Below are 15,197 nucleotides of genomic sequence, written 5' to 3'. Positions count from 1 at the left end.
TTTAGATCACTTAATTTTCTACATGTGCATATTTTTATTTTTTTTTTTTGTCGAAACAAAAATGTCTAATTGTCTGTTAATTTACGGATCATATTAAAATTTTTGAAATTTTTAATAATAAATATCATTTGAACGTCTATTAAATTTCGAAAAAAAAAAAAAAAAATGATGTATGTTGCAATGATAGTGTCTTAAATAATAGTTTCTCATCGGCACGAACGTAGTGATATTAACGTCCATAAAAGTCTTTCTCTGAGAGAGTATACCAGTCACTTTGATCTCGGATATGTCGGGGCCGGGGCACAAGTCACGACGAGGGCAGCGCGTGCTGCCGAGAAACCCGAGGACCCCCGGGGCCTCATGTCGGCTACCTGAGAGCTACCTAACCTACTACATATATATCTCTATACATGTATAAGTATATAAATATATATGTATATAGATGAGCCTATGGCCTTAGCGAGGCGTCTTTTTTATCCAGGTCGACCACCCCGAGGCGCCCGGGCATCCATCATCGGACCACCTCCGGTGACACACACTGCCCGTAAGATTAACACCATTATTCTACTTGAACTTATTTATGCCGAGAGCCTCTCCCCTGCCGTCACTGTTCTTTTGAAAAGTCTAGCAGCAACACTATTCCCAGATACCGGAGTAGAGCCAAACAATAAATAATCCTACCGCCGAATTGATTCGCTTTCGTTTCAAAATTTTATCAATTCAATGGAATTAAATTATCGTCGGATTAAATCCCAACAAATTAGTAATCACTGAAATTACCGACTGAGACGTACAAAGTAAAATATTAACAACTTTTGTGTACAAAAAGGTGGAGGAATATAATGGCTGGAGAACATGGATAATAAATTACACGCGAGTCTTTGGATTATGATTAATCGACTCACCTTTGTCTTGCGGTAATGAGATTTTTCAGTACGGCTTCTTATCTCAGCGGTTTTTGTGAGCCCGGCACAGGTGCCAAAGGCGCTATTTAATTTACGTGCTCAGCTTCTTCGAATCCAGCTCACACACTTACTGATACCCAGGTTCACATCCTTCCTGTCATTGAACCATCCGAGGGGTCAGCCTGTTAAATTATCATGTGAATAAATACATCGCTCAATACTTTTTTTTATTAAAAAAAATAAATTAATCCAACTTTCACTTGTCTATGAATACGTTCATTAAATTTCACAAATACAAGTCGTCATATTAATTAAATATATTCTCAACGTATATACAAAAAAAAAAAAACTAAAAAAATGCACATGTAGAAAATTAAAAAAACTACATGCGCAATTTTTCAAAATATTTTTTTTTCATAATTTATCGTTTGAAAAAAAAATTTAAAAGAAATTAAACGGCTAACTTGAATATCATTCAAAAATCATGATAGTAAAATTAGCCAATAACTTTTGGATGCTTTTAAAAACGATAAATTAAAAAAAAAAAAATATTTCGAAAAATTGCACCTGTAGTTTTTTCAATTTTCTACATGTGCATATTTTTATTTTTTTTTTTGTTTCAAATTAAACTGTTGAAAAAAAAATTCGAAAATTGTTAATTGTCAGAATCATTAAAAAATCTAGTTGATACCCGGCTTTGAACTCTTTGTAAATAAAAAAAAAATAATAAATGACATGTTAATTTTTTTTTTATTGTGTGGATCAACCACAGATGGTCATAGTAATTTTTATATTTACTATTGTTAACAAAATGACTAGACAATAAAGTCTACGTGTGAAACGATCCTTAGGATCGCATGCACTCGAGTAATAAAATGATAAAAAAATTTATTTAACTACAAAACGTTACGAGTTTAACGATACATAATGTGATATGGCCGAGGTGTTTATTACACGCCGATGATTTGAGGGACAATTACATTGTACAGTTACGAGCTAAGTGCTGGTACGAGGATGTAAGTTGCTTCTGTACGCACCTCTTTAGACCTTATAGAACACCAGCGAAAAATATTATTGAGGTATTGTGTTGTGTAGACTACAGTCTACAAGGAGAGCGAGAAAGAGAGAGAGAGAGAAAAATTGTTGAGAAAAGATGTGTCGCACAAAATATAAAGGGCGACGCAGGCAACCGTGGAACATTTTACTGAGGCCTGTCAGAGTGTCAGCCGAGCCCATCCTCTTTCACAATGTTGCGTTTAAATATTCTAATTGCTCCTTTACGATTTGTTCTAGAGTACAGGCTACAGTATATATTTAGATTTATATATTTTATATGGACATGTATGGATGTGGCTTCGTTATACATCGACGAGTATTCTATATGGGCACGAATCATTTCTATAATTTAATTTTTATTTGTTATATGTCTTCATGTGGAAATTTTTTTTTTAAAAGACACCATGGAACTGAGGACATTTATCTGATATCCTGGCAGCCTTCAAACATCCAACGTCTAAGGAATTCTATAGACTTTCTATTGGATCTAGATTCAGGTCTGATTAAATTTAGAGACGAAAGAAAATTTTCGTCTTCAATTCATAATGCAAAATATTTCTTACGCCAAGAATCCTTTTTTTTTCTGCGCATGTAAATTTAAGTGGTTTAAATTCCATAGTAATATTTATTTTAAAGTTGTATAAATAACGTGAATCCTCTTTGTCCGGGGCACGTTCCCATAGAATGGTTACCATGCGAATGGAGACGTCAAGCGAGAATGGTAATCGATTGCTTGGTGAAACACCGAAGAATCCTGTGTGGAGAATAAGTAAATATAAAAGGACATACACATAAAGGCGAAAAGAGAACAAGAGATGAAAACAACGAAAACAAGCCTTGTTTACTCGGTTTTGTTGTATTCCATATAACCCAACAGCTCCAGAACCAGCAACAGCAGCAACACTGAAAAGTGTTTGTTGTCTTGTTCGTATTGTCGTTCCTTGTATACCTCAGAGCTCCTCCGATTGTTTCATCTCTCACTTAACTTATTCTTACATATTGTTTATTCTATTTTTAACATTTCATTCTTCTCTCTCTCTTTTTCTGCATTTGTTTTGTTCCCTGAAATTCATCCTACCCACACAACTTTGTTCAAATACTATCACCTTCTCCTTCTCCATCGTCAAGGAATTATAAAGTAAGAACGAGAGAATATACCCAGGGCGATTTCTCGCGGCGATCGATTGTACGATAATATCGGCCTCATTTGTCAACCAGGGAGCCGTTTAAATGCAAATAGACTAAAGGGCAACATCGCCCGCCGCCACCGTCGAGCAACACCAGAATAATAACGGAACCCATGATTTTAAGATTTATGCCTTTATTTATTGATATTCCGTGTCTGACAGCTATTATCTAATTCTTTATTCCAGAAAAATTATTCTTGTTTGAAATGCTATAGTGTCAGTGAAACCGGACCATGATAACCAACTGACGATAATTTTCACTTTTCTGATCGATTTTTAGATAACATGCCAATCCTGATTTTTCACCAATTCCAATTTTTAAATATTTTACATTAAAGTTAGTTGAAAAAAAAAAAACACGAAGAGCACAATGGGCCATTTAGAAATTTTTTTGCACAGATTCTCGTTCCATTTTTGGAAAAAAATGTTGCATTCAAAAGAATTAAAAAAAAAAAATTCATGAATTTATTTCATTTTGGGTGGCCCAATTTACCTCAAATATAATTTTCAGCTTCGTAGTTTTCATAAAAAAATTATAAAAAAGCCCTATTTTGAAATTTTTTTTTCCAGATTTACTGCATTTTTTTGCTGATTTTTCATTTTTTGTCAGTGCATAAATTTTTCATGAGAAATGGATTTCCATGGAGGAAATTCTGAACAATTTTGAAAAAATAATGATAAACTGTAAATTATTTAAATTAACAAGTTGATAAGATAGTAAATAAAAAAGAATAATAAATAACCTAGCGCACAAATAACCGAGCTATCACTATTGAAATGAACATATCCATAATTAAACTTTTTTTATTGAGAATAAGAAGTTAAATTATGTTTCAATCCTACCTTATAATGCCATTGGTTTGTTCGTCTCACTCTTAATCTCATCTCTTCCCGTAACATGCATTCTACGGGTTCGATTCCGTTCACCTGATTATCCACGAGGAAATGAATGATCCAGTGCATTGGTACGAGTGTAGAACATGGACGTGTATGTAAATGCATAACTCTATAGTTTATTCATACCCAGTGTAATCAGAACCTGAAAAATGATGCATTAATTTATTCCCGGTACTCCAATTTAAATCCACGAGGATATTAATTACCGCCATAACAAGTTTCATTTTCAAATTATCAACGGGATTTTTTATTTTAAATAAAAGTAATAAATGCGGGCACTAAAAGAGGTCACGGTTAAAAAATCCGTTGGCAAAAAGACAAATATTCCTTTATATTACCAAGGTTTTTTTTTATCTCTTATGGAAGAATTATTGGAAAAGAAAAATAAAATAAAAGTGAGTCGAAAGCGTGACACGAATTGGGTAGCTGTCAATTCTCGTTTGTCGTTTTTTCAGGAATATTGTTTTTGAGACCCGAAGATTCTCTTATAAATTTGGTATTCTGTTTCAATATATAAGAATTTTCAGAAAAAAAGGAAAGGAAAAGAGCCTCGGGTATGCAGATTTATACCTGTCACTACTTTTTCCTTTCATTTTAGGTCGCACACTCATAAGTCCTCAAATCCTTACTCCAATAGATGCTTTTTTCTCATTTGTCTTTTCGTTATTTCGAAATGACTGGAAGCGAAATCGGTGGAAAGTCTAGACTGGGTTTAGGCATGGAGACATTTTTTTTTTTTAATTTTTCGAGCTAGAAAAAGGGATGACATATCATGGAGATGAGGTAAAATAGACATGACGGATTTAATCAGCTAGAGAATATTTTTTTTTATAAACTTATTTTAGAGCTGCTGAAAAATGCCGTGGGTCTAAACTTTATATTGCATGTTTAAAAACATGGAACTTTTAGCTGTTTCATGATAAAAATTGACTGAATAGTAAGTAAATCCTTTTTATCTGTTCAGGCCATGTTCTAATTTTCTATATATTTTTCAAGATGATATGTGGACTGAAAACAGGAGCGAAGAAATTATCTCTAGCCTTCCAAGATATCGGAAATATTTTTACTGGTTAATATTTCCAGGAATTGAGCAGTTTCCAAAATATTCAAAGAAAAAAAAAAAACTGCGTTAATGATTTGATAATTTTTTCAAGTCGGGATTTGTGCTATAAAAAGTGTGACATCGCTGGCACATTAACTCCGCATTATTTAATTTTTTGCCAATCATTTTCCACATTTGGCTTTGTCTCACGATAAGTCGATTTATCTCCAAGCTTTTAAATTACCTATAAAGAAAAGCAAGGTAATAATCGAAACGTCCTTATAAAAAGTTAAAAAAAAAAATAACTGAGACAACTTAAACATGGATATATATCGGACAGTAGAGTTGACACGAAAAACTCTCGGCGTTTTTGTGTAATCATAAAAGCTGAGCCAAGGTTACCCGGATTTTTTTTTCCCCACGAGAAACTGCGGACATGTGTGTGATGTCTAGTGTGTGGTTAATGTACGTGTTACGCCATCGCGACAGACAAAACCGAGATCTCTCATCTCGAGACAAAAGTATAAAATAAAATTAAATTACATAATAGCGAAGCGAAATTTTTGGGAATTGACCTTCCGGTCTCTGACGAATTTTTATGTCCGGAATTTTTTTCAGCGTGTAACTAACCATTTCCTGTCGTTCAATTACAAAAATAGTGGCCTGACTTGGGTCAAAATAAAGTTGTCCCCCAAGATTTTAAGATTTATAAAAAAAAAATCCGATGTATAAATGGAAATGATAAATTTTCTCTGGTACAACGAAGCCGCGTTAAAAAAAGTCGCCTCAGGCTGATAAATAACGTAGTGGCCTACAAAAAAGGACAGATAGGACTCTCGCGGATGACACGCACAAGAGACCGGGAGCTCCCGAGCAGAGACGAGGATGCGTGCAGAATTTAAAAAATAAAATAAAATAAGAAAGCAGAGGCAAGGTCCGTACCAGTAGTAAAGGCGGCTCGATTGATTGCGCTGCAAGAAAGGCCAGCTCTCGTGCCTTCCCACCGATACACTTACCGGTAGCTTTGGACACAACTGGACAGATGGACGCAGGGCAATGCAATGTGGCTACAGGTGCTGCCACTGGTTCTTTGATATCTTCGACTGCTACCATACCATTCAGCGCCTTGCACTCTGTTCCTTTATTTTTACCTCTATATGTGCATTTATCTTGCCCTCTACCCACCGACCGGCAATACCTGATACTTGTTAAAATCCCGCGTTCCTCTGTTGCGCGGATCGAAAGCGAGTTCAATTTCCAGAATTAAAAAACTCCGCGGGAATTTTGAATTTCAGTTCGCACTGCAATATTCAAATAATTGATAAATTTAAAACGCAGCCCTTAGGACTCGAGTGTTAATTAAAATCGAATTGTATAGATTAATTTAAAAAAATTATATCATTCTGTTAATTGTTGGTTGATCCTGTTACATTAACCAAGAGATAAATTAAATAATTTATCTCTCTCTGTAGGTCTTCTTCATCGACATCGAATGCTTCTGCATGAGGTACAACATCAGTAGCAGCTCTAAGCAAAGGTATTCCAGGGTGGCGAACTGAAGGCGGCCAGATCAAAGCATCCGACTCCTGCTTTTGCTCTCTCGTATCATTCATTCGTTCCTTCTCTCTCATTTTCTTGCTCTTTCTTACTCTTGATCCCATTGGCAGTCTCTGTCTATCTTCTCTCAGTAATACACAAAAGTACCGCTGAAATTCACGCACACGCGTTTATATTGAATCTGATCGAATGTATACTCGATCCTACTACTGTACATTTAACTCACGCTTTACGTTGCTACACGTGAGACCGTGTCCGTTCAATGATTCCGGTTCAACCGGTGTAATATCTGCAACTATTTTGCGTCTCTTTTAAACTTCATCAGACCGCCGACATACGTATATATATACATATAATATTTCAGAGCCCTGACAAACTTATCTGCCAATTATTCGACCCTAAAATTAACCTTTGATTATAATAAACCAATTTATAATTATTGATAATCTGACTACGGCCTCGGATTATTTCCTTGATGCTCAGTAAAGTGATGACAACATTTTTATCTATACATCTATATTCAAAGGTGTTTACAGACATTGTTTAGCTCCTGGGAATTACATATAATGACAGTAAATATATTGTTTAGACACAAATAAAATATATTGTGATCAGTTTGACGCTTAGTAACGGAAGTCGAGCACTAATGCATGACTCTTGCGTTTTGTATGACCCACATACCGTGACTATATATATATATATATATATATATATATATATATATATATATATACATACATTGTTGTGGCTGATGTGACGTCATGTCCTTTGCATTAAAAAATTTAGTTAAATTACGCATAGAAAAATTTAACGGCCATCAAAATAATTGAAAATTATAGAAAAAAATGAAAATTAATTTTTGGGATTTTTTTTTTTTTTTTTTTTTTTCGGAAATGGAAAAAAAATATTATTTAAATATTTTATTAATTTTAAGTTGTACAGTGAAAAAATAAAACTGTTGGTAAAAAAATTCAGACTGTGTAAAGTGTTATCAATGGTCTAAAATAGTAACGCGTAAATTTTGATAACGAGAATAATTAGTTGTACGAAATTTTTTTCAAACATATAAACATTATTACTGCCTTGAAAAAATTTTAAGCCTGAGTATTTTTGGACAATAAACCGATCAAATGGTCATTAAATGCATTTATCTTCAAAGAGATAAGCATGGGGACAAAAAATAGAGTAATCGGGCAGTGACATTTTTGTAGAGAGAAAAAAACAACTTACGGACAGATATTCGATAGAAATAGAAATTTTAGTGTCTTTTCAGTGTCTCAAGTTCAATAAACAGAACAATGGAGCGCGCGGTCCGCGGGTTTATTTTGACTTTGATAATTTTTTTAAAATCTGCGAATTCGTACTATGGAGCAAAAGAGTTCGAAACCGCACAAATAATATTATTTTACTCGACATTAAATGACAGTCCACTGATTAGAGGCCAGATCACTATTTTTTGGTTTGTTGAGGATTTTCAGAGAGGTGATATTTTGATACTTTATTATGGTAATTCGGAAATAATAGAAAACCAGCCTATTTTCACGTACTATCCCACTGAGTTGAGTGGATTTATAAAAACTGGAGTACCCCCTACAGAAGCATACTATTCATTAGACTCGACGTATGTCGAACAATGTGTAGGTAAAGAAACTATACATATATCTTTTAAATTTGAAAGGCAGATTGTCAAAATCTTAATTTTTCGAGATTAGGATACTATGGAGCTTGGCTAAGAAATGGTACAATAAAAAAAAGGTCCTGCTTATCAACACACCCTGACTGGATGAGTAAACACAAATTGCAGCTGATAGATATGAAAATTGGAGATTTATTTATACCAGGGACCCATAACTCTGGGTCATACAGCGAAGAATTACCTCCAACAATCCTCCAAAGATACACAGTAACACAAGTAAAAAAATTGGCTATTTACAGAAACAAATTATCAAAAATACTTGGACAGCAGTAATCAATTTTTTTTTAACAGGACAGAAGTGTCTTGGACCAATTGATTTCCGGAGCTCGATATTTGGACATAAGACCCTGCATCTATGAAAATAAGTACTGGGTTTGTCACGGTACATTTCCAATGCAACCTCTCCGCGAAGTAATTCAAGACATTAAAGAATTCATGGAAAATACTGATGAAATAGTTATTGTCAGTTTTAAAGAATTTCCTCTCGGTTAGTTTTATTTATACATATTATATATATATAGCCCAAAGCTAATTGTAAAAAATCATATATTTTTTGTTTCTTGCAGGATTTTATTCTAATAAAGATTATATTGAATTTTTGACGTTTATGACTAAGGAATTAGCAGTTTATCGTTACAAATCTTCATTCGTTCAGAGACTGACTTTACGTGATCTATGGAAAAATGGTCGAAGACTTATCTTGAGTTATCAAGGCACTTTCAACTTCAAATCTCAGTACCTATGGGCGAGAATAGTTCAAGAATGGGGTAATGTTAGAAGTATCCCAGAACTTTATGATTACGTTAATCGCGCTGAAAATGTAACTACAAATTATTGCGTGTAAGTTGTCGATTTGTCTATTTAAAAAAATAAATATATCAAAATTAAGGACTATTGTAAAAGAGATTGTTAAATATTTATAGACAACACTTTATGATTGATTGTCTGAGAGCTGTAATGGCTGAAGTAACATTAGACAGTTCGATGATAATAGCCGATGCTGCGGCTTACTATTTTGGCGGAGGTGAAAAGTCATTGCGTGAATTTGCCATCGAAGCTGGGCCAGTTGTTACCACTTGGTACAACGATGACCACTTTGGGACTGCTAATATTGTCGCGGTGGATTTTATTGACGCTACTGGAATTGTTGAACTTGCTATACAAAGTAACTTAATACGATCTGGAAGTCGAGACAGACCTTGAATTTATATTTATTTTAATTTCAAACTTATTGTTAATATATATTTTTGAATTAAATGTTTTTTTTTAATTTTTTTCCAATAAATAAATTCGATATACTACAATAAAAACAAAATTTCAAGCCTGTGTATTTTTAACAAATAGACTGATTTAATTGGTCATTAAATTTACTTATTGATAAATAACAATAACTATTGAGATTAAAATTAGAGTATTCGGACAATGACACATGTATAGAGAGGAAAAAAACCACTTATAGGCAGATATTGAATAGAAATAAAAATTCTAGTGGCTTTTCAGTGTCTCAAGTTTGTTGAAAAGAATAATGGAGCGCGCGGTACGCGGGTTTATTTTAATTTTAATAATTTTTTTAAAATCCGCGGATTCTTACTATGAAAAAGAAGAGTTTGACACCGCACAAATAATATTATTTTACTCGACATTAAATGACAGTCCACTGATTAGAGGTCAAATTGCCATTTATTGGTACGTTGAGGATTTTGAAGAAGGTGATGCTTTGAGGCTTTATTATTATGATTCAGAACTAGATGCATTGAAACCTATTTTTACGTACTACCCCACGGACTTAAGTGGTTCTATAAATACAGGAGTAAGGCCAACGAAAGTGAACTATTCATCGGAGATGACTTACGTTGAACAATGTCTAGGTAAAAAAAATTTTTTCTTAAGTTTTACCTACCTAGTTTAGTGCCTGTTTTCATGAAATTCTTCATTTGTTATCAAATGAAGAGAACAAAACTTAATGGAGTAGCCATAGTATGTTGTAGAAAAATTTCTTTCACCATATCTGTACCGAAAGTTCAAATTCTTGGCCCAATTAGAGGAAAGAAAGTCCTTCTTCTCTTTCATGAGAAAACCAATTATAAAAATCAGCGTATGCGCCATTCTTCCCGAAAACAGAGGAAGAAATTTAAACTTTCATATAATATAGGAAAAAGATATAACAATATCCACGCCATATTATTCACGCGGGTTAGAATACCCTACTTTTTTCCCCTAATGTGTAATACGCTATACAGCATTCCTCTACCTAACCTTATTTCCGAGTACAATTTATAAATTTCTTGAGATTAGGATACTATGGAGCTTGGCTAAGAAATAATACAATAAAAAAAATGTCCTGCTTGTCAACGCACCCTGACTGGATGGATAAACACAAATTGCAGCTGATGAACATGAAACTCAGTGATTTATTTATCCCGGGAACTCATAACTCTGGATCATACAGCGAAAAAATATCTCAAACAATCCTCGAAAGATACACGGTGACACAAGTAAAGAACGTGCTATTTACAAGAAAAAATTTCAAAAATATCTGAATAGCGCTAACTAGTATTTTCTAACAGGACACCAGTATATTGAGCCAATTGATCTCTGGAGTACGTTATTTGGACATAAGGCCCTGCATTTATGACATGAAATATTGGATTTGTCACGGTACATTTAAAATGCAACCTTTTGATAAAATAATTCAGGATATAAAAAAATTTATGGATCATACTAATGAAATAATAATTGTTAGTTTTAAGGAATTCCCTCGAGGTTAGTTTTATATATTCTGATATTATGTGAATTATGGTCGTAAATAATTGATCACTCTCAATGATAATTGTTTTAACAGGATTTCATTTTACCAAAGATCATGTAGAATTTTCGAATCATGTTATAAGCGAATTTGCTGATCATTTCGACTCATTCTATTCCAGCCATCGCGTAACTCTTGGTGATTTATGGAAAACTGATAAAAGACTTATTCTAAGCTACCAATTTATTTCATCTGATCAGCCGTTACAGGTTTTTGCCAGGATACCTCAACAGTGGGGTGACGTTAGAAATCTCCTAGAACTCGATGATTTTCTTAATAAAACTGAAAATACATCTGTGGATCATTGTCCGTAAGTTATCTCGTTCTCTATTTTTAATAAATCGCGTGCCAAATGTCAAAAGGGCGTATTACAGCAGTTAGATAGGGTTCCATGCTAAAAAGGCTTATAAAAAAATTTTTTTTAAAATCACTCGAAATGTAAAGATTTACTGTATCTTACGATGTACGCCCTTTTGGTTTTGGAAATTTTTTCTTCATTTTTACGCTTAAAAGATTTGGCACGCGAAATAGATTTTTAATGCGATACTATTTCAAAAGAGCATTGTAATTTATAGACTGGAGGAGGTAGATAGTTGTCTAAGAGCCGTGATGGCTGAAGTAACATTAGACAGTTCGATGATAATAGCCGATGCTGCGGCTTACTATTTTGGCGGAGGAAGCAAGTCATTGCGTCAACTTGGTGTCGAAGCTGGACCACATATTACCAGCTGGTACAACGAAAGATACTTTGAAAAAGCTAATATTGTCGCTGTTGATTTTATTGATGCAACTGGGATTGTAGAAGTTAGCATACAATGTAACTTAGAACGTTCAAAAAAACTCAATGGATTTTAAGTTTATTCAATACACTGTCTAACAAAATATAAGCAATAAATTTATTTTAAAACATTACTTTCAAAATTATTAAAAGAATTAAAATAATAATTTTTTTTTCATTTTTTTGAGACTGTCTTATTTTGTGGGATTGTGAAAAAAAAATTTTTAAAGGATGTTGAACTCAATTAATTTAAAAATGCGTACATTAAAAATTCAACACCTCATGTGTCAAAAATTAGATTTACTACAATAGTAAATATTTAGTTAAATATATGTATATTAGGACAGGAACATGTGCGTTGATAATTTAAATCAACATATATGACAGGTGAATTATATAAAAATCGATTGCAAAAAAATGTATGAATTATTCAAAAATCAGTTTTAAAACTTACTCATGAAAGTGCAGTCATTTTTTCTTTCATCATGAAGACAGTAAGTTTTATAATTTTCGTAACGATTTATATTGCGAAGGTGAGAATGGACATACATGATCCTGACAACGAATTTTCTTCATCTCAAATTATTTTATTTTACTCGCCACTGGATAGTGAATTAATAAGAGGCCAGATTGTCATTTATTGGTACATTCAAAATTATATTGAAAACGACACATTGGCTCTGTATTACGGTCACCCAGATTTGAATGAAATACAACCGATTTTTGAGCACAAGCCGGATAAAAAAAGTGGTGTCATAAAAACAGGAATTCCACCTACGCGAGCATACTATTCATTAGATTTGAGTTACGTCGAACAGTGTACAGGTAAAAAATAATATTTACTCAAAATTTTCATCAACTCCAGCATTTATGACTTCAATCCTTCAGGATATTACGGAACTTGGTTAAGAAACGATTCAGTTAAAAAAATATCTTGTTTATCAACGCATCCTGACTGGATGAGCAAGCACAAACATGTTCTCAAATATATGACCATTGGAAATTTATTTATACCGGGAACTCATAATTCAGGATCATACAGCGAAGAATTACCTCCAACAATCCTCCAAAGATACACAGTAACACAAGTAAAAAAATTGGCTATTTACAGAAACAAATTATCAAAAATACTTGGACAGCAGTAATGAATTTTTTTTTAACAGGACAGAAGTATCTTGGACCAACTGATCTCCGGGGCTCGATATTTGGACATAAGACCCTGCATTTATGACAATAAATACTGGGTTTGTCACGGTACATTTCCAATGCAACCTTTTGATAAAATAATCCAAGATATTAAAGATTTTATGGGACACACAGATGAAATAGTCATTGTTAGTTTAAAGGAATTTCCTCAAGGTAAATAAATTTCTCTGACATTTCACTGATCTGTGTATTAATTTTAAAATTTTCATTTGCTAACAGGATTCACAAGCGCCCAAGATCATGAAACATTTATAGACTACCTTCTAAATACCCTCAGAGACTACGTTCTTCCACGCCCTCTAGGTATTGAGCATGCGATTACTCTAGACAATATATGGGATTCCGGAAAAAGACTCATCATCAGCTATAATCATCACTTGAAAACCTCGAGCAGAAATATATTCTATATGTGGTCACCGATAACCCAAGAGTGGGGGAACGTTAACTCTGATGAGCAGTTAAAAAAATTCATTAATAGATACGAAAATTACGCTCAGGCCCTCAACATGTAAGAAAACCAATTTATTATCCTTATTCCTATTTACTTATACTATAGTGTCATTTGTTAGCCGTGTAAGCAAACTGCATTCTGAAAAAGTTGATAAATGCAAACTTCCAAATGTTAGACAACTCTAAGTTTTGAATTGATCATTTTCGGAACTTTGAAAACGTTCAAAAGCAAGAAAAGTTTTCGAATGAGCACTTTTTAAGGTGTGCAGATTACTGATCCCAAGACAATCTGATAGATTCTGAAGATAAAAGGGCTAAATCGAATTACTATTGTAATTGGACCATTTATAGGTTAAATCAGTTGTTATTGGGATCAGTTGGCATGCAACCATTCATAGACACATTTTTATAAATATTTTTAGCAAAAAGATTATAAGAATTATTCAAAAACAAGGTCTAGAGATTGTCTCAAATTTCGAAGATCATAGCCATTAACTTTTTTGGAATGAATTTTTTTTACGTGGATGAACATAATTTCGTTTTTGACTTTATAGATTCACGGAAGAGCCACGAGTTATTAGAACAATGATGGCAGAAATAACATTAGATGCGACCTCAATAATAACAGACTCAATAGATCACATCTTCGGCAAGGGTGAAAAGTCTTTACGTCAAATCGCCGTTCAAGTTGGATTACTAATCACTGCTTGGTACAATGAAAGGTACTTTTCTTCAGCAAATATTGTCGCCGTGGACTTTCTCGACGCGACTGGAATCGTCGAAGTTGCAATTCAATGGAACAAAATGCGAGCGGATTATTTTTATCAAAATTACGTCAAAAATTCAATTAATAAAAATTAATCTTATCCATTTCTGATATGTTTGTACAAAAATGTGTGTATTGCTTTGACGATGAATAAATTTAGTATTGCTAATTATTTCGAAATTATTCGTAGCAAATAATACAAATGAGTCAATTGTTTGCTTATGATAAGAGTTAAAAGTTTAAGTGATCAAACACAAGTGCTAGATTATCCAACATCTAGACTTGGCGATATCATTCGAGACTAAGTTACGCCAGAGTAAAAATGCATACGAAATTAATTGGAAATTATTTAGTCGGATTAATTTTGGCAGTTAAATTATTCACTAAAATCAGTTACTCGAGGGCGGAATATAATGATGACAGTCCGACTATAGTACTATTCTACTCGCCTTCGAATGGCAGTGATTTAATAAGAGAACAGATCGTGATTTATTGGAATATTGAAAATTTCTTGATCGGTGACAAAATTTTGCTGTACTACGGACACCCGGGATTAAATGGAATCCGGCCGATCTACTCACATGAGCTTGTTAAAAACAGTGGGGTTATAAAAACAGGAATTCTACCAAGACGAGCGTATTATGGATTAGAGTTGACTTACGTCGAACAGTGTACAGGTAAACCCGCATGAAAATATCATATATGATAAACATATATTAAAAAATATATTACAGATATAAATATATATGTCTCAACACATAAAATCTTATATATTACTATATATAGATTTTGGCCGATTTTATTATATTTCTATATATGTTCTCTCTTATATGTTTTTATATATTTTCGTA

General features: G+C 33.3%; 1 protein-coding gene across 1 annotated transcript; it reads left to right on the top strand.

Moving 5' to 3' along the window:
- Positions 1-12,463: 12,463 nt before the first annotated feature.
- LOC103576393 (PI-PLC X domain-containing protein 2) lies at positions 12,464-13,385 on the top strand. The gene is made up of 4 exons (XM_053737960.1): positions 12,464-12,749; positions 12,813-13,012; positions 13,088-13,258; positions 13,350-13,385. The coding sequence occupies exons 1-4, from the start codon at positions 12,464-12,466 to the stop codon at positions 13,383-13,385; spliced, it is 693 nt and encodes a 230-aa protein (XP_053593935.1).
- The last annotated feature ends 1,812 nt before the right edge of the window (positions 13,386-15,197 follow it).

This window comes from Microplitis demolitor, chromosome 4 (genome assembly GCF_026212275.2).
Source record: "Microplitis demolitor isolate Queensland-Clemson2020A chromosome 4, iyMicDemo2.1a, whole genome shotgun sequence".
NCBI lineage: Eukaryota > Metazoa > Arthropoda > Insecta > Hymenoptera > Braconidae > Microplitis > Microplitis demolitor.
The sequence above is the reverse complement of the archived record's forward strand: the minus strand, read 5'-3'. Positions and strand labels throughout refer to the sequence as shown.

Coding starts and splice junctions, on each gene's coding strand:
- LOC103576393 (XM_053737960.1), top strand. CDS start 12,464: ATGGACATACATGATCCTGACAACGAATTTTCTTCATCTCAAATTATT. Junction 12,750..12,812: donor TTACGTCGAACAGTGTACAG/GTAAAAAATAAT, acceptor TCAATCCTTCAG/GATATTACGGAACTTGGTTA. Junction 13,013..13,087: donor AAAGATACACAGTAACACAA/GTAAAAAAATTG, acceptor TTTTTTTAACAG/GACAGAAGTATCTTGGACCA.